General features: G+C 40.3%; 1 protein-coding gene across 1 annotated transcript in view; it reads right to left on the bottom strand.

Moving 5' to 3' along the window:
* The window catches only part of arfgef2 (ADP-ribosylation factor guanine nucleotide-exchange factor 2 (brefeldin A-inhibited)), a 99,514-nt gene that overhangs the window by 36,851 nt on the left and 39,301 nt on the right, over positions 1-23,362 (bottom strand). The window contains exons 17-27 of the mRNA XM_061924747.1: positions 22,761-22,845; positions 19,637-19,808; positions 13,911-14,062; positions 13,700-13,828; positions 12,122-12,280; positions 11,885-12,032; positions 11,723-11,819; positions 2,584-2,624; positions 2,333-2,502; positions 314-465; positions 79-251 (exon numbers count right to left, since the gene is read on the bottom strand). Coding sequence (XP_061780731.1) covers positions 79-251; positions 314-465; positions 2,333-2,502; positions 2,584-2,624; positions 11,723-11,819; positions 11,885-12,032; positions 12,122-12,280; positions 13,700-13,828; positions 13,911-14,062; positions 19,637-19,808; positions 22,761-22,845 — 1,478 coding nt within the window. The remainder of the gene's footprint in view (positions 1-78; positions 252-313; positions 466-2,332; positions 2,503-2,583; positions 2,625-11,722; positions 11,820-11,884; positions 12,033-12,121; positions 12,281-13,699; positions 13,829-13,910; positions 14,063-19,636; positions 19,809-22,760; positions 22,846-23,362) is intronic.

Below are 23,362 nucleotides of genomic sequence, written 5' to 3'. Positions count from 1 at the left end.
TTCCTTGTTTTTGAACACTGACTTTTTGCAGTGTACAACTCGGTGCTTTGTCAACGGGTACTACCAGATACTACTCACTGACGATGTGGCCGCTGGTCTGGAAGGCGAGCTCCACGATGGACTCGTCGTGGTCGGAAGCCGCCTGGTGAAATACAGAGAAGATGTTCTTCCAGCCTGAACGGATGTTGGCCGCCTGGGAGTTGACCATCTGAGCCACACACCTGATCACCATGTCTCGGATAGTGGGAGACCTGCGGGCGAATCGCCGCTCAACAAATGCATCAACGATAATGTTTATCACCGCGCCGTTTACCTGTTTTTCTTCATGATGTGCTCAAAAGGCCTAAGGAAGTCTTTCTGGAAGCGGAAATTGGCCAACTCTCCTTTTTCCAAGAACTTCATGGAAAGCTGCCTCAGCGAGTCCACTGCAAAGATGGCCACGTCCTCATTGGGGTTGCAGCCGACCTATGGTCATTTTTTTTAATTAAACATATGATACAGCTTTGTTTTGTACATGCCTCACAAAATACCCACAACTGTGTTTATAGTAGGGATGTCCGATAATGGCTTTTTGCCGATATCCGATATTCCGATATTGTCCAACTCTTTAATTACAGATACCGATATCAACCGATATATACAGTCGTGGAATTAACACATTATTATGCCTAATTTGGACAACCAGGTATGGTGAAAATAAGGTACTTTTAAAAAATTTTTATAAAATAAAATAAGATAAATTAAAAACATTTTCTTGAATAAAAAAGAAAGTGGAGAGCATGTCCCAAATTCCAAGCTGCTGTTTTGAGGCATGTTGAAAAAAATTATGCACTTTGTGACTTCAATAATAAATATGGCAGTGCCATGTTGGCATTTTTTTCCATAACTTGAGTTGATTTATTTTGGAAAACCTTGCTACATTGTTTAATGCATCCAGCGAGACATCACAACAAAATTAGGCATAATAATGTATTAATTCCACGACTGTATATATCGGTATCGGTTGATATCGGAATCGGTAATTAAGAGTTGGACAATATCGGAATATCGGATATCGGCAAAAAAGTCATTATCGGACATCTCTAGTTTTGGTCCTAAATGATCTCAGTAAGATATTACAGCTTGTTGCTGAGATTTGATGACCTATATTGAGTAAAATATGCTTGAAACTAGAATATCAACTGTTGCAAAGCTGTGTCATCAACACTCACAAGTATAAAACTGCTTTTTCAAAGTAATCATTTCTTATTTCAAGCATGAACAAAAAAAACATGACTTTGACACAATTGTGTCTCATAATTAATACAGATCACAGCCAAATGGACTTTGCTGTTTTATTTTTAATGAAACAAGAGAAAATACGTACTCATATAGTAGTACAGTTGTTGTTAAGGCGGCCGCCTTGACAACAAAGAGCCACCGCCTAAACTAAAGTCTTAAAAAAATATGTATATATATATTTTTTTTAAACTTTTAACTCCTTTTTTTTTTAAACCCTTATAGCAAACGCTTACTTACAGTAAGTAAGGTCTTTTTTTTTTTTATTAAACATATGATACAGCTTTGTTTTGTACAATGTAAATGCCTCACAAAATACCCACAACTGTGTTTATAGTAGGGATGTCCGATAATGGCTTTTTGCCGATATCCGATATTCCAATATTGTCCAACTCTTTATTTGCAGATACCGATATCAACCGATACATACAGTCGTGGAATTAACACATTATTATGCCTAATTTGGACAACCAGGTATGGCGAAAATAAGGTACTTTTTAAAAAAAATTAATAAAATAAAATAAGATAAATAAATTAAAAACATTTTCTTGAATAAAAAAGAAAGTAAAACAATATAAAAAAAGTTACATAGAAACTAGTAATTAATGAAAATGAGTGAAATGAACTGTTAAAGGTTAGTACTATTAGTGGACCAGCAGCACGCACAATCATGTGTGCTTACGGACTGTATCCCTTGCAGATTGTATTGATATATATTGATATATAATGTAGGAACCAGAATATTAATAACAGAAAGAAACAACCCTTTTGTGTGAATTAATTTTGGGTTGGTGCACTAATTGTAAGTGTATCTTGTGTTTTTTATGTTGATTTAATAAAAAAAACAAAATTAAAAAAACAAAAAACAAAAACAAAAACGAACCGATAATAAAAAAAACGATACCGATAATTTCCAATATTACATTTTAACGCATTTATCGGCCGATAATATCGATAATGTAGTGTTTATATATTTTCTAAACACTCAAAGCGCTTCACAGAAAAGTGAGAACTCATCATTGACAGGCGCCGCCTCCTCTCTGGACATGCTCACCTTGTTGAAGTGGTCACCGATGACCTGCCAGATCCGAGACCACTGTAGCCTGATGCGGTTCATGTTGTAGTAGGAGATCTCCACTATCTTCTGCAGGCTGAACATCCTAGGCTGGTGCGTGGAGGCGAGCTCGTCCATGGACACGGCGCACAGCCACCTCACAAAGTCCACTGCAAGAAGAATGAGGAACACAGCTGGTGAGAAAGGGGCTGGATGCGGTAGGTGGTCACATGACGGGGAAGTGGGCTCACCTATGGCATTTCCATCCAGTCTGGTAGAACCAGTAAAAATCCTGCAAATAACAAAAGAAGCGTTAGCGCGTAGCTGAACATGAATGACCATGTTAAACGGGAACTGCAATTTTTTTGGAATTTTGCCTATCATTCACAATTAGAATTATTTAAATGCTTTAAAATGTAATATCGGAAATTATCGGTATCGGTTTCAACCTCCCGATTTTCCCGGGAGACTCCCGAAATTCAGTGCCCCTCCCGAAAATCTCCCGGGGTAACCATTCTACAGAATTTCTCCCGATTTCCACCCAGACAACTTTATTGGGGGCGTGCCTTAAAGGCACTGTCTTTAGCGTTCTCTACAACCTGTCTTCCCGTCCGTTTTTCCTCCATACAAACAGCGTGCCGGCCCAGTCACATAATATATGCGGCTTTTACACACACATAAGTGAATGCATGCATACTTGGTCAACAGCCATACAAGTCACACTGAGGGTGGCCGTATAAACAACTTTAACACAGTTACAAATATGCGCCACACCAAAAAAGAATGACAAACACATTTTGAGAGAACATCCGCACCGTAACACAACATAAACACAACAGAACAAATACAGAACCCCTTGCAGCAGCACCCCCCCCCCCCCCCCCCCCCCCCCCCCCCATGTCCCAAATTCGGAGGTCTCAAGGTTGGCAAGTATGCTTTAGTATACTCTGGACTGAAGCTGTGTGCCTTCATTGTTTTTGTAGCTGTTGTTTTTAGGCATGTTTAAAAAAATAAAAAATAATGCACTCTGTGAAAGTCAAAGTATAGTATTTCCCATAGTTGTAGCGGGTATCAGGATTATCTCAGGGAGAGCATGTCCCAAATTCCAAGCTGCTGTTTTGAGGCATGTTAAAAAAAATTATGCACTTTGTGACTTCAATAATAAATCTGGCAGTGCCATGTTGGCACTTTTTTCCATAACTGGAAAATAACGTTGTTCTCTTATTTTGGAAAACCTTGTTTTTGATTGATTGATTGAAACTTGTATTAGTAGATTGCACAGTACAGTACATATTCCGTACAATTGACCACTAAATTGTAACACCCGAATACGTTTTTCAACTTGTTTAAGTCGGGGTCCACGTTAATCAATTCATAGTAAAGTTACATTGTTTAATGCATCCAGCGGGGCATCACAACAAAATTAGGCATAATAATGTGTTAATTCCACGACTGTATATATCGCTATCGGTTGATATCGGAATCGGTAATTAAGAGTTGGACAATATCAGAATATCGCATATCGGCAAAAAAGCCATTATCGCACATCTCTATTCACAATCCTTATGTCGACAAGAACATATATGTCTTTCTTTTTTTAGTGCTTCTAAGTCGTACAATATTGCAGTTACGAGGTGGCTAACAATGAAGCGAATAGGACTACTTTATTGCGCCTACAACGACTTCTAAAAACCGGCCACAAACTGCCAACAGTACTCCATTTACATCTGTTTATGTGAATATCAACCAAGTATTAGCAATATTGTTATTATAAGTGCTAACGCAGAAGAGCTAATTTTTAGCTGCGCCGTGATCAAAGAGAGCTAACAAGCTTATACTTATGTAAGCTTATGCTAATATACAGTATGACATACTGAGCTGCTGCGTCGCCTCGAAATGAGTCAAATTTAGTTCTAGATCAGGGGTGCCCACACTTTTTTCTGCAGGCGAGCTACTTTTCAATTGACCAAGTCGAGGGGATCTACCTCATTCATATATATCATTTATAATTTATATTTATATATATATATCCCCACATCTGCGGCCCCCTCCAAGGTTTCTCATTGTCGTCCCATTGGGTTGAGTTTTTTCTTGCCCTGATGTGGGATCTGAGCCGAGGATGTCGTTGTGGCTTGTGCAGCCCTTTGAGACACTCGTGATTCAGGGCTATATAAGTAAACATTAATTGGTTGATTGATTGATTTATTTATGAAAGAGAGGTTTTTGTTAACAAGTTAAAGGTGTTTACTAGAGATGCGCGGATAGGCAAATATTTCATCCGCAACCGCATCAGAAAGTCGTCAACCATCCGCCATCCACCCGATGTAACGTTTGAATAGAACTGCATCCGCCCGCACCCGCCCGTTATATCTAATATAGACGATGCAAGGCATTAGTGAGGCACCTGCCAACTACTCCGGTTTTCCCGTAATTCGTACGGTTTTCATCAACCTACTGCACTGCACCCGGGTTACGGGTGCAGTGATAAAAAATACGGTTTTTCATTAATTAAAAAAAAAAAAAGGGTGAAAACTACGCGAATTGCACCTTGTGCAGACAAGATTTTTCGATCGGACACGGAGGAATTAGCGATGTAAAAGACCACGTTGGGACAAAAAAACACAAGTCTAATGCCGTTGCTAGCGATACAAGTGGAAAACTTTCAACGTTTTTCGTCGCCCAAACAGATTCTTTGGATGTGATAAATGCCGAAGTTTTATTTACGGAGGCAATAATTGAGCATGGACTTCCAATCGCACTGGCTGATCACATGGGACAGTTACATGTTTGTAATGCAACCTTTAAAAATCATTACGCGGTGATCGCGGTCCCAAAAATAAACTTTTCTTGCATGATAATGTCCAGAAAAATTCGCTTTATATTACTATAGAGTCCTTTTAACGAATGAGTTTGATGGTTTATCACAAACCTTAAATGAAAGAAGTCCTGTGTTCGCACCATGCACCATGTTCGATGTCCCGGTTTTATGACTGTCGTAGACGTACACAGCGTCGCAGCTCTTGCAACTCACGTAGCCAGCATTGCTGTCATCCTGATTTACAACCTCATAAAAACGAGTCCACGCTGAACTTTTCTGGCCTTTTTTTCCCCTGGTCTTTAGTATTCCCTTTTTTAGTTTGTCGCGTACTATGTTTGCTGCCGGTGTTGCCATTTTTTTTTTCTTCTTCTGATGTGGCGTGCTGCAGGTGCCTGTGGCTGCTGCAGGTGCCTGCTGATAAATAATTGCCTGTTTCAAAGAGTGCTGCTCGTTTTTCGTATGTGGCTAACAACATTTAACTATGTATATATATTTCCGAATTGGTTTAACTGCCACCCGCAAAAAAAATAAAATAAAATAAAAAATATCTCATTAATCCGCCCGACCCGACCCGCGGCGCGGATAAAATCTTATTTATTTAAATTTCATCCGCCCGATCCGCGGATAATCCGCGGATAATCCGCCGAATCCGCGGTTGTGTCCGCAAACCGCGCATCTCTAGTGTTTACACATATATAGATTCCTTTCTTTCATGAAGACAAGAATATACAAACCCCGTTTCCATATGAGTTGGGAAATTGTGTTAGATCATACTTGCCAACCCTCCCGGATTTTCCGGGAGACTCCCGAAATTCAGCGCCTCTCCCGAAAACCTCCCGGGACAAATTTTCTCCCGAAAATCTCCCGAAATTCAGGCGGAGCTGGAGGCCACGCCCCCTCCAGCTCCATGCGGACCTGAGTCCGCTTTCCCACAATATAAAGAACGAATATAAAGCAGTCCGTCTGCCGTAAACAGCAATGTTGTGACACTCTTAAACAGGACAATACTGCCATCTAGTGCATTTAATGAAAGCACTTTTGTGCGTGCCACACAGCAATGCATAATCAGAGAGGGTGTTCAGCATGGTTAGAAAGATAGTGACAGAGAATAGAACAAGGATGGACAATTCAACCCTTAACTCAACAATGAGTAGATGAGTGTTATGTGTGTGTATATGTGTAAATAAATGAACACTGAAATTCAAGTATATCTTTTATTTATATATATAATATATATATAAATAAAAGATATACTTGAATTTCAGTAATAATATATATATATATAATATATATATATAATATATAAATAAATATATATATATATATATATATATATAGCTAGAATTCACTGAAAGTCAATTATTTCTTTTATATATATTAGGGATGTCCCGATCCAGGTTTTTGCACTTCCGATCCGATACCGATATTGTTTTTGCACTTCCGATCCGATACCGATACTGACCGATACCGATACTGGCCTATCCGAGCATGTATTAAAGTTTAAAGTTATTTAGCCTACTTAGTTGTCAGAATCATGTTGAAAAGGGTTTTAGTACTCTTGATAACAACTAGCCAGCTGAATTAGGAGAGTTTGAATAATACACAATGGTTGGTAACAAGAAACTCACCTGTTTATTCAAGCATAAACACAAAATAGACAAAATTATACATAACAAACAGAAATGGCATCATTGAACTAGGGCTGGGCGATATGGCCTTTTTTTAATATTGCGATATTTTAAGGCCATATTGCGATACACAATATATATTTCGATATTTTGCCTTAGCCTTGAATGAACACTTGATGCATATAATCACAGCAGTATGATGATTCTATGTGTTTTGATTGATTGATTGAGACTTTTATTAGTAGGTTGCACAGTGAAGTACATATTCCGTACAATTGACCACTAAATTGTAACACCCCAATAAGTTTTTCAACTTGTTTAAGTCGGAGTCCACTTAAATTGATTCATGATACAGATATATACTATCAGATTTATACTATCATTATGATACAGTCATCACACAAGATAATCACATTGAATTATTTACATTATTTATAATCCAGGGTGTGGAGGGGGGCGCCGGATGTAAGTGTCAAAAAGACAGCCAAAAGAGTTTGATATGAGAATAAATCTAAAGTTAAAATATAGGGTAGAAATGCACCCATTTGCAGGAAATGTAGTCTTGATTTTCAAAATGTTCTTTCAAGGCTTGCATGTCTACATTAAAACATTCTTCTTCATACTGCATTAATATATGCTACTTTTAAACTTTCATGCAGAGAAGGAAATCACAACTAAATAGATCACTAATTTTTTCATACGGTGTTGATGTGGAAATTTTGATGGTGTGGACGTGTGGCACCGAATGGAGATAAGCGTCTCGACAGACGTCACAATATTTGAACAATGATGACGAAAACTGTTTTCTCTGTCGTGTCCGTGTGTCGAAAATTGTTATGCGCTTATTTTTTATTTGATTTTGTGCGTGGCATAGATTTGCCGTGCGCAGAGGACGCTTGAGCAGGCGCGCACCTTAGCGGCTGCGCTAGCATCGCAGCTAACGTTAGCCATGCCGCTACCTCGCTCTCTGCTGGGAGAGGACGTATACGTATGTGACGTATGACGTGACAGTATGTGACGTGTGTAAGAAGGTGCGCTCGCTGTCTGTGAGGGAGACACAGGAAAGAGTGAGAAGAGCCTGTCGTGTAATGCCAGTAGCTAAAAGCAACTGCGTGAGAATTGTGGATGTGTTGAAGGTGTGCTGGAAAATGCGGAACGGAAATTACGGAGCAGCAGAAAAGTGGAATGTATTATTTAAATAGGTGCGTTGGAAAACACGGACCTGAGTTTTTTTTAAAACTGGATCTGGATCGGCATTTTCCCATGCCTTGCCGATACGCAATTTTTGGCAAATATCGGCAGCCGATCCGATCCAAATATCGGATCGGGACATCCCTAATATATATATATATATATATATATATATATATATATATATATATATATATATATATATATATATATATACATACACACACACACACACACACACAGGTAAAAGCCAGTAAATTAGAATATTTTGAAAAACTTGATTTATTTCAGTAATTGCATTCAAAAGGTGTAACTTGTACATTATATTTATTCATTGCACACAGACTGATGCATTCAAATGTTTATTTAATTTAATCTTGATGATTTGAAGTGGCAACAAATGAAAATCCAAAATTCCGTGTGTCACAAAATTAGAATATTACTTAAGGCTAATACAAAAAAGGGATTTTTAGAAATGTTGGCCAACTGAAAAGTATGAAAATGAAAAATATGAGCATGTACAATACTCAATACTTGGTTGGAGCTCCTTTTGCCTCAATTACTGCGTTAATGCGGCGTGGCATGGAGTCGATGAGTTTCTGGCACTGCTCAGGTGTTATGAGAGCCCAGGTTGCTCTGATAGTGGCCTTCAACTCTTCTGCGTTTTTGGGTCTGGCATTCTGCATCTTCCTTTTCACAATACCCCACAGATTTTCTATGGGGCTAAGGTCAGGGGAGTTGGCGGGCCAATTTAGAACAGAAATACCATGGTCCGTAAACCAGGCACGGGTAGATTTTGCGCTGTGTGCAGGCGCCAAGTCCTGTTGGAACTTGAAATCTCCATCTCCATAGAGCAGGTCAGCAGCAGGAAGCATGAAGTGCTCTAAAACTTGCTGGTAGACGGCTGCGTTGACCCTGGATCTCAGGAAACAGAGTGGACCGACACCAGCAGATGACATGGCACCCCAAACCATCACCCAACCATGCAAATTTTGCATTTCCTTTGGAAATCGAGGTCCCAGAGTCTGGAGGAAGACAGGAGAGGCACAGGATCCACGTTGCCTGAAGTCTAGTGTAAAGTTTCCACCATCAGTGATGGTTTGGGGTGCCATGTCATCTGCTGGTGTCGGTCCACTCTGTTTCCTGAGATCCAGGGTCAACGCAGTAATTGATGCAAAAGGAGCTCCAACCAAGTATTGAGTATTGTACATGCTCATATTTTTCATTTTCATACTTTTCAGTTGGCCAACATTTCTAAAAATCCCTTTTTTGTATTAGCCTTAAGTAATATTCTAATTCTGTGACACACGGAATTTTGGATTTTCATTTGTTGCCACTTCAAATCATCAAAATTAAATGAAATAAACATTTGAATGCATCAGTCTGTGTGCAATGAATAAATATAATGTACAAGTTACACCTTTTGAATGCAATTACTGAAATAAATCAAGTTTTTCAAAATATTCTAATTTACTGGCTTTTACCTGTATATCCATCCATCCATCCATCCATTTTCTACCGCTTATTCCCTTTGGGGTTGCAGGGATATATATATATATATATATATATATATATATATATATGAAATACTTGACTTGGTGAATTCTAGCTGTAAATATACTCCTCCCCTCTTAACCACGCCCCCAACCACGCCCCCGCCCCAACCACACCCCCCACCCCCCACCTCCCGAAATTGGAGGTCTCAAGGTTGGCAAGTATGTGTTAGATGTAAATATACCGTATTTTCCGCACTATAAGCCGCGCCTAAAAACCACACATTTTCTCAAAAGCTGACAGTGCGGCTTATAACCCGGTGCGCCTTATATATGGATTAATATTAATATTCATTTTCATAAAGTTTAGGTCTCGCAACTACGGTAAACAGCCGCCATCTTTTTTCCCCGTAGAAGAGGAAGCGCTTCTTCTTCTATGGTAAGCAACCGCCAAGGTAAGCACCCGCCCCCATAGAAGAGGAAGCGCTTCTTCTTCTACTGTAAGCAACCACCCGACCCCGTAGAAGAAGAAGCCCCCGGATATTGCGTTTCATTTCATTTGTGTGTTTACATCTGTAAAGACCACAAAATGGCTCCTATTAAGAGACACGCGTACAACGCAGAATTCAAACTCAAGGCAATAAGTCACGCAGTAGAACACGGAAATAGAGCAGCAGCGAGAGAATTGAACATAAATGAATCAATGGTGCGTAGGTAGAGGAAGCAACAAGATGACCTGCGCCACTAAGACAGGGAGACAGCGCCGGACGACATACGCCAACATCTGCCAGTGGATTGTAAATGCCTGGCGGATATATCGGTCTCAACTGTGGTCCGAGCTTTCCGGAAGGCAGGATTCACGGAACTGCTGGACAACAACAGCGACATTGACTCTGATGACTTCGACGAGACGGAGCCGGCCATTTTGGATGCCGTATTCGCCCAACTTTTTAATTCAGACACTGAAGAAGAATTCAAGGGATTTATGGATGAGGAATAATTTCAGAAAGTGAGCTTTAAATCTTTATTTTGTGTGTTGTGTGACATTAACGTTCGAGCAACGTTGAGTTATTGATGTTACTATTGCTCTGCACTAATTTGAGTGTTACTATGTTTGTGATTGCACATTTGCACATTACATTTTGGGGGTGAACAGAGTTGTTAGAACGCTGGTTTGTAATATATTATTAAAGTTTGACTGACCTATCTGACTGTTTTTTTGACATTCCCTTTAGCGCAGCGTAGGCGCGGCTTATAACCCGGGGCGGCTTATAGGTGGACAAAGTTTTGAAATATGCCATTCATTGAAGGTGCGGCTAATAACCCGGGGCGGCTTATAGTGCGGAAAATACGGTAAACGGAATGCAAATCCTTTTCAACCCATATTCAATTGAATGCACTACAAAGACGAGATATTTGATGTTCAAACTCACTTTTTTTTTTGCAAATAATAATTAACTTTGAATTTCATGGCTGCAACACATGCCAAAGTAGTTAGGAAAGGGCATGTTCACCACTGTGTTACATGGCCTTTCCTTTTAACAACACTCTGTAAACGTTTGGGAACTGAGGAGACACATCACCCCTCCACCCCCTCCGTGAGTCGGTTGAGGTGGGCGGGGTTTGGTGGTAGCAGGGGTGTATATTGCAGCCCGGAAGAGTTAGGGCTGCAAGGTGTTCTGGGTATTTGTTCTGTGGTGTTTATGTTGTGTTAAGGTGCGGATGTTCTCCCGAAATGTGTTTGTCATTCTTGTTTGGTGTGGGTTCACAGTGTGGCGCATATTTGTAACAGTGTTAAAGTTGTTTATACGGCCACCCTCAGTGTGACCTGTATGGCTGTTGACCAAGTATGTCTTGCAGTCACTTACATGTGTCTGCAGAAGCCTCATACAACATGTGACTGGGCCGGCACGCTGTTTGTATGGTGAAAAAGCGGATGCGACGACAAGTTGTAGAGGACGTTAAAGGCAGTGCTTTCACGGCACTCCCTTAATAATGTTGTCCGGGTGAAAATCGGGAGAATTGTTGCCCCGGGAGATTGTCGGGAGGGGCACTGAAATTCGGGGAGTCTCCCGGAAAAATCGGGAGGGTTGGCAAGTATGTTGCTAGGGCGGGATAGACATTCAAAGAAGGTGAATTCATTAAAAAGTGCATGTTAGATTTTTTTAAGAAATCTTTTCTCGCGGCCCAGCCTCAGCCAGTTTCTGCATCCAGTGGCCCCCAGGTAAATTGAGTTTGCTTTAAAGGTTGTATGGCTCACCTGTCCACAGCTACGACAACACTTTGAGAGCTTGTCTCTCCCACAGACTCCTGCAGGTGAGCCATCTGACGCCTGTCCTGATTGCCCACCAGGTTACCTGCAACACATCCAACATTCAGTAGAAGCATGGAAACATCCCTGCATCGCTCTCTTTACACCCACCCAGCCCGAGAGGCATGAATTCCTCTGTGCCCGAGGGCAAGCCCCTGATGCCAGCCTCCTTGTCTCGAACCACTCCTGATATGTAGCGTGTCTTCACCCCCGTGCCGATCAGCTGAGCCAGTTCCAATTGACTGATACACCTCAAGATCTGTCACAAACAACACATTGTATTTTTTTAATGCACGTTTTTTTTTAATCAAATGCTATTTTTTTTTTGCTGTGCTCGTCAACGCGGACCTCGTGCCAGGAGTTGCCCAGGTAGTTTCCATCCGTGTGAGCCACAGTGATGAGGGTCTTGATGGTGTCGATGTTCTTTTGCTTCATCTCCGTGATGCTGGAGCTGGCAGTCAGCAGGGTGAACCTGGCCAAGGCCTGGACGTAGGCATCGCGCTCCAACTACAGTCGACAAAACACAGACACCTGACATAAATACAGGCGACTGATTGGTTGCCGCGATGAAAGCGAACAATAGTGAGTGAATTATATTTATATAGCGCTTTTCTCTAGTGACTCAAAGCGCTTTACATAATGAAACCGATTATCTTAGTTACATTTAAAGGGGAGCATTATCACAATTTCAGAAGGGTTAAAACCATTAAAAATCAATTTTTCAACGTTTTTTTCAAAATTTTACCCATCACGCAATATCCCTACAAAAAGCTTCAAAGTGCCTGATTTTAACCATCGTTATATACACCCGTCCATTTTCCTGTGACGTCACACAGTGATGCCAACACAAACAAACATGGCGCATAGAACAGCAAGGTATAGCGACATTAGCTCGGATTCAGACTCGGATTTCAGCGGCTTAAGCGATTCAACAGATTACGCATGTATTGAAACGGATGGTTGTAGTGTGGAGGCAGGTAGCGAAAACGAAATTGAAGAAGAAACTGAAGCTATTGAGCCATATCGGTTTGAACCGTATGCAAGCGAAAACGACGAAAACGACACGGGAGAAAGCGAGGACGAATTCGGCGATCGCCTTCTAACCAACGATTGGTATGTGTTTGTTTGGCATTAAAGGAAACTAACAACTATGAACTAGGTTTACAGCATATGAAATACATTTGGCAACAACATGCACTTTGAGAGTGCAGACAGCCCAGTTTTCATCAATTAATATATTCTGTAGACATACCCTCATCCGCTCTCTTTTCCTGAAAGCTGATCTGTCCAGTCCAGTTGGAAATGCATCTGCTTTGAGTGTCGCAGGATATCCACACATTCTTGCCATCTCTGTCGTAGCATAGCTTTCGTCGGTAAAGTGTGCGGAACAAACGTCCAATTTCTTGCCACTTTCGCATCTTTGGGCCACTGGTGCAACTTGAATCCGTCCCTGTTCGTGTTGTTACACCCTGCGACAACACACCGACGAGGCATGATGTCTCCAAGGTACGGAAAACAGTCGAAAAAACGGAAAATAACAGAGCTGATTTGACTCTGTGTTTGAGAAAATGGCGGATTGCTTCCCGATGTGACGTCACCTTGTAACGTCATCGCTCGGAGAGCGAATAATAGAAAGGCGTTTAATTCGCCAAAATTCACCCATTTAGAGTTCGGAAATCGGTTAAAAAAATATATGGTCTTTTTTCTGCAACATCAAGGTATATATTGACGCTTACATAGGTCTGGTGATAATGTTCCCCTTTAAACCAGTGTGGGTGGCATTGGGAGCAGGTGGGTAAAGTGTCTTTCCCAAGGATACAACGACAGTGACTAGGATGGCGGAATCGGGGATCGAACCTGGAACCCTCAAGTTGCTGCCACGGCCACTCTACCAATCGAGCTATACCGCCCCATAGTAAGACACACCTGCATGCTGAAAATGCAGGCAATCCTGATGGCGCATCGAATGCCCTCCAGACACAGCGAGGCTACGTCTGGGTCGTCACAGTCCTGGAGGCCCACACTGAATGCTGCTAATAGGGGGGTCCATGCCAGCTGGAAGGTGGATATAATCGTAAAAAACACTGCTTGAAAAACTACACAAAATAAAAAAAATAAAATAAAAAAAGTACAACACCTTGAACATGGGTCTGACGTGCTCCAGGTGTGTGGCGCTGAAGAACGGCGCCTGAGCGTGGCTGACAGCCTCCATCAGAGCTTTGGCGGTCTTGGCCATCTGCTCCATCTCCATGTTGTACAACAGGCGACGCTGCTTCTCGCTAGCTACACCTAATAGCAACGATGACAGAATTTACCGTATTTTTCGGACTATAAGTCGCAGTTTTTTTCACAGTTTGGCCGGGCTCCAGTGCGATTTATATATGTTTTTTTCCTTCTTTATTATGCATTTTCGGCAGGTGCGACTTATACTCCGGTGCGACTTATACTCCGAAAAATACGGTAAATACAAATCCCAAAACCAGTGAAGTTGTCACGTTGTGTAAATGGTAAATAAAAACAGAATACAATGATTTGCTAATCCTCTTCAGCTTATATTCAATTGAATAGACTGCAAAGACAAGATACTTCACGTTCAAACTGGAAAAGTTTGTTATTTTTTGCAAATATTAGCTCATTTGGAATTTGCAACATGTTTCAAAAAAGAGTGAGAAAGTTGAGGAATGCTCATCAAACACTTATTTGGAACATCCCACAGGCGAACAGGCAAATTGGGAACAGGTGGGTGCCATGATTGGGTATATAAGCAGCTTCCATGAAATGCTCAGTCATTCACAAACAAGGATGGGGCGAGAGTGACCACTTTGTGAATAAATGCGTGAGCAAATTGTCGAAAAGTTTAAGAACAACATTTCTCAATGAGCTATTGCAAGGAATTTAGGGATTTCACCATCTACGCTCCGTAATATCATCAAAAGGTTCAGAAAATCTGGAGAAATCACTGCACGTAAGCAGCTAAGCCCTGTCACCTTCGATCCCTCAGTCTGTACTGCATCAAACATACGTTTTGGAGCAACATACGTTGCCATCCAAGCAACGTTATAATGGACGCCCCTGCTTATTTCAGCAAGACAATGCCAAGCCACGTGTTACAACAGCGTGGTTTCATAGTAAAAGAGTGCGCCACCCCACGCCTTCACCACCGCTTGATTCCCCTTCGGGATGATGGACGGCTGAGTAGCGCTTTATAGCAGCAGGCCGGCCTCCAGGGCCCCAACTCCCCGGCCCCTCTGTTGCGAGTTGTTGTGATTATATGTAACATGTTTGTGTGTGCTATGGCAAATTAGTTTATTTCCCTTGGACTCAGTCTGGACCCCCTCCCAAGGCTCCAGCCTTTGACTGATATTTTTTACTCTTCCCCCCTTTCCCCGTATCACCTTTTTCCCCACCTTTTTTAAGGAGCATCGTAAGTGGCTGATCCGTTGGCGGTCTCGTCTTGTCTCCCTGTAACGTATGTCTGTACTATTAGTACTAGTATCTGTTAATCATATAGCGTTGGTTTTTTTTTGTTTTTGTTGTTGTGCTTGCTACCATGTTTCATCATTCCACGTATATACTGTCCTCTGGACCCCCTGTCAAAAGCTTCTTCTAGCTTATTTGGGGCACCCTTTCACGTACCAACATCTTTAAATGATGATATTCACTACTATTGTAATTGTTATATGGTATTGTGAATAAACTTGAACTTGAACTTTGCTCTCAATGGGACTGTGCCGAAAATGTAATTTCAGTTCTTATGTGTCTTGTACATGTTAAAAGAATGGACAATAATAAAGCATCCTGTACTAGACTGACCTGCCTGTAGTCCAGACCTGTCTCCCATTGAAAAAGTGTGGTGCAATATGAAGCCTAAAATACAACAACGTAAACTGTTGAACAACTTAAGCTGTACATCAAGCAAGAATGGGAGAGAATTCCACCTGAAAAGTTTCAAAAATGTGTCTCCTCAGTTCCCAAACGTTTACTGAGTGTTGTTAAAAGGAAAGGCCATGTAACACAGTGGTAAAAATGCCCCTGTGACAACTTTTTTGCAATGTGTTGCTGCCATTAAATTCTAAGTTAATGATTATTTGCAAAAAAAAAATAAGTTTCTCAGTAGGAACATTAAATATATTGTCTTTGCAGTCTATTCAATTGAATATAAGTTGAAAAGGACTTGCAAATCATTGCATTCTGTTTTTTTGGGGCGAATTACACAACGTGCCAACTTCACTGGTTTTGGGTTTAATATAAATCATAACCAAAGCTGTATAATAATATGGTTTATGGTTTAAGTTTATTTCGAACATGCATGCAGTTTAAATATGATTTACAGTGTCTCATTACAACATGTCTGAAAAGGAGTAGGAAAAAGCATAGCTTATTTAACCCTACCCCTTTTCCAATTTGTACACCACAAATATTGTATATTAAAGTTCCCAAGAAAGAGTTGAATCATTTGTAATTCACATAATGAAATGAATAAAATGATCTCATTCCTTAATAAGGTTCAAGATGTTTATCAGGATTCTTGTTCTTTGGAGTTTGTAAATAAACACTTTTGAGTTTGACCAGTTTTTTAAACTGGGTCATATTATTACTTTGTTTGACTTTTTTGCCTAATCCATTCCATAATTTACATCCACATACTGATATACTAAATGTTTTATGTGTAAGTTTACACAAATATTATAAGTTAGATTTTTTTTTAAGGTTATATTTCTTCTTTTGTTGGGAAGAATTGTTGTACATCTTGGGTAGCATGGTTTTAGTTTGCACTAGGGATGTCCCGATCCGATATTTGGATCGGATCGGCTGCCGATATTTGCCAAAAAATGCGTATCGGCAAGGCATGGGAAAATGCCGATCCAGATCCAGTTTAAAAAAAAAATCCGGTCCGTGTTTTCCAACGCACTGATTTAAATAATAGATTCCACTTTTCTGCTGCTCCCTAATTTCCGTTCCGCATTTTCCAGCACACTTTCAACACATCCACAGGTCTGTGGATTCTCACGCAGTTGCTTTTAGCTGCTGGCATTACACGACAGGCTCTTCTCACTCTTTCCTGTGTCTCCCTCTCACAGACAGCGAGCGCACCTTCTTACACACGTCACATACGTATACGCCCTCTCCCAGCAGAGAGCGAGGTAGCAGCATGGCTAACGTTAGCTGTGATGCTAGCGCAGCCGCTAAGGTGCGCGCCTGCTCAAGCGTCCTCTGCGCACGGCAAATCTATGCCACGCACAAAATCAAATAAAAAAATAAGCGCATAACAATTTTCGACACACGGACACGACAGAGAAAACAGTTTTCGTCATCATTGTTCAAATATTGTAACGTCTGTCCAGACGCTTATCTCCATTCGGTGCCACACGCCCACACCATCAAAATGCCGAGGCAAACATTTCCACATCAACACCGTATGAAAAAAATAGTGATTTTTTTAGTTGTCATTTCCCTCTCTGCATGAAAGTTTAAAAGTAGCATATATTAATGCAGTATGAAGAAGAATGTTTTAATGTAGACACATAGAATCATCATACTGCTGTGATTATATGCATCAAGTGTTCATTCAAGGCTAAGGCAAAATATCGAGATATATATCGTGTATCGCAATATGGCCTTAAAATATCGCAATATTAAAAAAAGGCCATATTGCCCAGCCCTAGTTCAATGATGCCATTTCTGTTTGTCATGTATAATTTTGTCTATTTTGTGTTTATCCTTGAATAAACAGGTCAGTTTCTTGTTACCAACCATTGTGTATTATTCAAACTCCCCTAATTCAGCTGGCTAGTTGTTATCAAGAGTACTAAAACCCTTTTCAACATGATTCTGACAACTAAGTAGGCTAAATAACTTTAAACTTTAATACATGCTCGGATAGGCCAGTATCGGTATCGGTCAGTATCGGTATCGGATCGGAAGTGCAAAAACAATATCGGTATCGGATCGGAAGTGCAAAAACCTGGATCGGGACATCCCTAATTAAAGGTAAAGCCATGTGCTTAATGTGTGGTATACATGTTGCTGTGTTTAAAGAATATAGTGTAACGACCTGCTGAAGTTGATCTTGTGTTCTTGAGTTGCAGAAATGAGGAGTGAGGATAGACGTGCGTGTGGAAGGAACGAGATAAGTTGAGCTGTGTTAGTATAGGTTGCTCAATAAAAGTTTAAAATGAGCGTCAGACTTGGTGTGCACTTCTTCTGGACACTACAATTGGTGTCAGAAGTAAAACTTTGCACATGCTGCCGCTGCTTGTGTGAGCATACTGCGCTGCTTGTGTGCTCAGCCTGCTACGTCATCGGGAGGTACGTGCCACGATGTTTCCTGGCGACTTTGTCAAGATTGAACGGGAGGGGATGTCTGTGTGAATCCCGGATGTGAGGAGCTTGTCGCAAAGAGAGAGAGAGAGGGAGGAAGGAGAGAGGCAGCGTCTACAGGTGCAGCGCACGCTGCTCGGCATGGGGGAATTTTGCCCTCAATGAAGACTCCCAGGTTTGATGGCAAGGCGGACTGGGAGGCATTTCATCCCACTTCTGACACCATTTGTAGCGTCCAGAAGAAGTGCACACCAAGTCTGACGCTCTTTTTAAACTTTTATTGAGCAACCTATACTAACACAGCTCAACTTATCTCTTTCTTTCCACACGCACGTCTATCCTCACTCCTCATTTCCGCAACAGCAACGCTTCCTCCTTTTTCGCCAATCACCTTACAGGTGTGCTACGTTCACAACAAAGAGGATGCAGGATAAAGTGACAGAAATTGAAATTTTTGCATTGTATTATACATCAGGAAGTGTTGTAATAATAATAATGCCTGGGATTTATATAGCGCTTTTCTAAGTACCCAAAGTCGCTTTACATGTAGAACCCATCATTCATTCACACCTGGTGGTGGTAAGCTACTTTCATAGCCACAGCTGCCCTGGGGTAGACTGACGGAAGCTTGGCTGCAATTTGCGCCAACGGCCCCTCCGACCACCACCTATCATTCATCATTCAATTCACCGGTGTGAGTGGCACCGGGGGCAAAGGGTGAAGTGTCCCGCCCAGGGACACAACGGCAGCGATTTTTGGATGGTAAGAGGCGGGGAGCGAACCTGCAACCCTCAGGTTTCTGGCACGGTTGCTCTACCCACTACGCCATGCCGCCCCAAGAAAGTAAGAAAGTGTTAAAAATAAAACCATCAAAAGCCATCTGCTTTTGTATAAAGATAAGTTAGGTTAAATGAAAATATTATTATTATTATTATTTATCTTACGGTATATCAAAAATAATTTGAGCAAAATTTAATTGAAATATTGTCGGTGTGGCCCTCCAGCAGTGCTCGGGTTGCTCATGCGGCCCCCGGTAAAAATTAATTGCCCACCCCTGCCCAAAAATGTGGTTTCTTTCACCCGTTCAATGTGTCTATTTTTATATTTGACTTTCTCTTCTACTGTTATCGAATAGCATTATTTTAATTTTACTGAGATTCAGAAATAGTCTGTTTTTGTTCAACTATATTTTTATTTTGTTAATTTCCGGTCACTATATAGCGGTGATTCTCAAACTGTAGTACGAACGCGGGCTCCATCTAGTGGTACACCAAATAAGTCTGTAAATATGTACAGTATATGGAGTATCATTGTTGATGATGCTTGTGTATTGTGTGTAATAAAACATCGGCCTTGTTTTTAATGAGTACTTGGGCCTACTACGCCACTGTATTTTAATGTTGGTCATTATGTTGGTATGTGAAGAGCAAAGTGTTTTCTGATGTTGTGCTTGGAAAAAAGTTTGAGAACCACTGCTATATGGTATTTAATATGACTATAATATTAATAAAGAGATAAAAGGTCTACTGAAAGACTACTGACTCTGCTTGTTGGACTTGGGCGTGATGGAGAACTCCTTGCTCTCCTTCATTGCGATCTTTTTGCCGGCAATCTCGTGGTATATGGAGGACAAATACTCTTCAGGCAGGTCTTTACTGTCGTTGATGCCGCGGTTCATCTTGATGTACTGCTCCTTCGTCATCTTGTTCTTCACCTAAAACAAACCATGACAACATGTAGCACCCAAGTCTCAGCGGAAAGCAACTGATGGACATTTCTACACCTTTTCTATTTGTTTTGTAATAATAACGTGAAATTAACAATACAACACAAGTACAATGTTAATTTTGACAGCAGTTTGTAATTTAGTTTTAGCTACAGACTTTTGACGAAAATGTGTTGCAGTTTTAGTCATTTAAATGAATTTAGTTTTAGTCAATGAAATTACATCACCGTATTTTCCGGACCACAGGGCGCAGTGCAGATGAGCGGGTCTAGTCAGGTCTATTTTCATACCAAAAGGTGCATTCAGACTTTACTTAAATCAATAACAGAGCAGCATCTCCTCATCCATGGCTCACTAGTACAATAACGCCGGAAATGTGTCCCGTGAAAATCCGTCCGACCGGAACTCTCTAATAATTAAAGTTTCTTGAGTGAATAATGTAAACTCACTACACCGGTATGTTTTAGCGCTTTCATGGCGAGTTTACTGACAGATATAAGTAAGAACTTTACACTACTTTATATTACAAATGGCAACAGCGGAGGATGAATGTCCCATAACAAGAAGATAAAGAAAAAGAAGAAGCTTATCGACTACGGAGTCGACACGGACTACAAAGGCGGAAGCGCGCACATTTTCAGGACTTATGCAGATCCCAAATACAGATCAGCAGATACCAGAAGGTAAGAAAAGTGGCTTTTGCATAATATTGGGAAACAAAACGCCAGATAATATATCTTACCTTGTACACACACCATAATAATACTCCGATGTTGAAGCACAGTACAATCCATCAAGCGGTGCGGCTTCATTGCTTACCAAAGTCGTACTAAAACATTTTGATAGATTTTTGAGCGCCGTGTGTAATGTTCTATATTTTCAATTAAATATATGAAATGTTGGCGTTGTTTACTTTAAGTCATATTGCAGTCTACACGTATCTCTTATGTGTGACTGCCATCTACTGGTCACACTTATCATTTCACCATGTAACAAATAAAATAGCTTCGAGGTCGGTAAGCACAATCAGAATTATTCCGCACATTAGGCGCACCGGGTTATAAGGCGCACCGTTGAGTTTTGAGAAAATTAAAGGATTATAAGTGCGCCTTAAAGTCCGAAAAATACGGTACATTTTAGTCAGCTAAAATGACAGTAAATTTAGTCGACTTGGATATCACGTATAAAAGACAAGGCCTTTTCAAAGTTTATTTGAAAGCACCTTTATTTATTTAAACGTGCCTATTTAGACTACCGGTACCTGCAAAGCATTCAAGACAAAAGTAGCATGATCTTATTGTCAGGAATGATGTAGTCAGTAATTTTTTGCTAAAGAGGTCAGGAACTGTTTCTATTTTTTTATGCTATGTCTCTGGCAAAGCATGTATGTGTGTTGTGAAACGGAGTTACGATGCATGCTTTCATCATGAATTGTTTATGAGCGTGGGAGAACAGGAAGCAGCAAATACAGATATGTGGCATGGCAAACTATCCTTCCTTGGACCATCTACTGCTTGTCATGCCTTTAGAATTACCATCAAATAAACGATTCCTCGAGGCAGAGAAAATTACGCGATACATTTAAAAAAAATAAGTAATATGACAGAATTAGCTTTAACTTACAGTTGTGCAGATCAGTGTTTTTCAACCACTGTGCTGTGGCACACCAGTGAGCCGTGAGATACAGTCTGGTGTGCCGTGGGAGATTATCTAATTTCAAAATATTTTTTGCAAACCAGGAATTGTTGTCTGCAAATTATGTGTTGTTGTTGAGTGTCGGTGCTGTCTAGAGCTCGGCAGCGTAACCGTCTAATACTCTTCCATATCAGTAGGTGGCAGCCGGTAGCTAATTGCTTTGTATATGTCGGAAACAGCAGGAGGCAGCATAAAGGTAAAAGGTATCGATAGCTTAAACCAAAAATAAACAAAAGTTGAGTGCCCCTAAGAAAAGGCATTGAAGCTTAGGGAAGGCTATGCAGAACGAAACTAAAACTGAACTGGCTACATAATAAACAAAAATAGAATGCTGGACGACAGCAAAGACTTACTGTGGAGCAAAGACGGCGTTCACAATGTACATCCGAACATGACATGACAATCAACAATGTCCCCACAAAGAAGGATAAAAACAACTGATATATTCTTGATTGCTAAAACAAAGTAGATGCGGGAAATATCGCTCAAAGGAAGACATGAAACTACCAATACAAAAAAAAGAGAAAAAGCCACCAAAATAGGAGCGCAAGACAAGAAATAAAACACTAATCATCATAACTTATCCCCTCAATTCCCCCCAAAATGGATTAACTCGCTGGAATTAAAAAGACAATCTAAGATACATCTATAAACGTGGATGCATATGAAAAAGTGCAATATATTTATCTGTACAGTAATCTATTTATTTATATATGCACCTTATTGCTTTTTTATCCTGCACTACCATGAGCTAATGCAAAGAAATTTCGTTCTTATCTGTACTGTAAAGTTCAAATTTGAATGACAACAAAAAAGGAAGTCTAAATAAAAAAAAAACACTTTTATTTAATTGTGCATTTGACAACTGAAGGTATTTTATCTACAGTATTTGGTTGATTTTAATTTTGATTATGTTTTCTATGACGATTTTAAGTTGAATTATTATTTTTGCCTTGTTTTTATTTTCTGTAACGCACTTTGAATTGTGCTCTATAAATAAACGTGCCTCGCCTTTCCTTGATATGTTCCCTTTAAAGAAGAAAGAATAAAAGGTCATCTAAAAAAAATCCTTGTTTATTTCAACTATTATCCGTAAAAGACGTATTGAGACTATAATGTTTGTTGTAATTCATTACTCGATTAAAGGGATAGATTACTCAATTATTAAAATAATTGCTAGCTGCAGCCCTAGAACATACACTCTAGAGATGAAGTACATATAGATTAATATGAATGCATTCTTACCTGAGGACTGTGCAGGTCTGTGGTGAGCATAATGATGGAGTATGCCAGAACGTAAGCGGTGTCTGCACTGGCGAACAGGGTTTGTCTGCAAGATGAAAGGCATATTATATACTATTACTACCTGTACGAGCAACAAAGTGTTGTTCATTTTCATAGTGCATGTGCTGTGATGTACAAAACCCAAAACCAGTAAAGTTGGCATGTTGTGTAATTTGTAAATAAAAACAGAATACAATGATTTGCAAATCCTTTTCAGATTATATTCAATTCAATAGACTGCAAAGACAAGATATTTAATGTTCCAACTGAGAAACTTTTTTTTTTTTTGGCAAATAATCAGTAACTTAGAATTTAATGGCAGCAACACATTGCAAAAAAGTTGGCACAGGGGCATTTTTACCACTGTGTTACATGGCCTTTCCTTTTAACAACACTCAGTTAACGTTTGGGAACTGAGGAGACACATTTTTTAAGCTTTTCATGTGGAATTCTTTCCCATTCTTGCTTGATGTACAGCTTAAGTTGTTCAACAGTCCGGGGTCTCCATTGTGGTATTTTAGGCTTCATAATGCACCACACATTTTCAATGGGAGACAGGTCTG

Source organism: Nerophis lumbriciformis, linkage group LG01 (assembly GCF_033978685.3).
Source record: "Nerophis lumbriciformis linkage group LG01, RoL_Nlum_v2.1, whole genome shotgun sequence".
Taxonomy (NCBI): domain Eukaryota; kingdom Metazoa; phylum Chordata; class Actinopteri; order Syngnathiformes; family Syngnathidae; genus Nerophis; species Nerophis lumbriciformis.
Note: the sequence above shows the minus strand (reverse complement) of the source record. Positions and strands in the feature narration are given on the sequence as shown.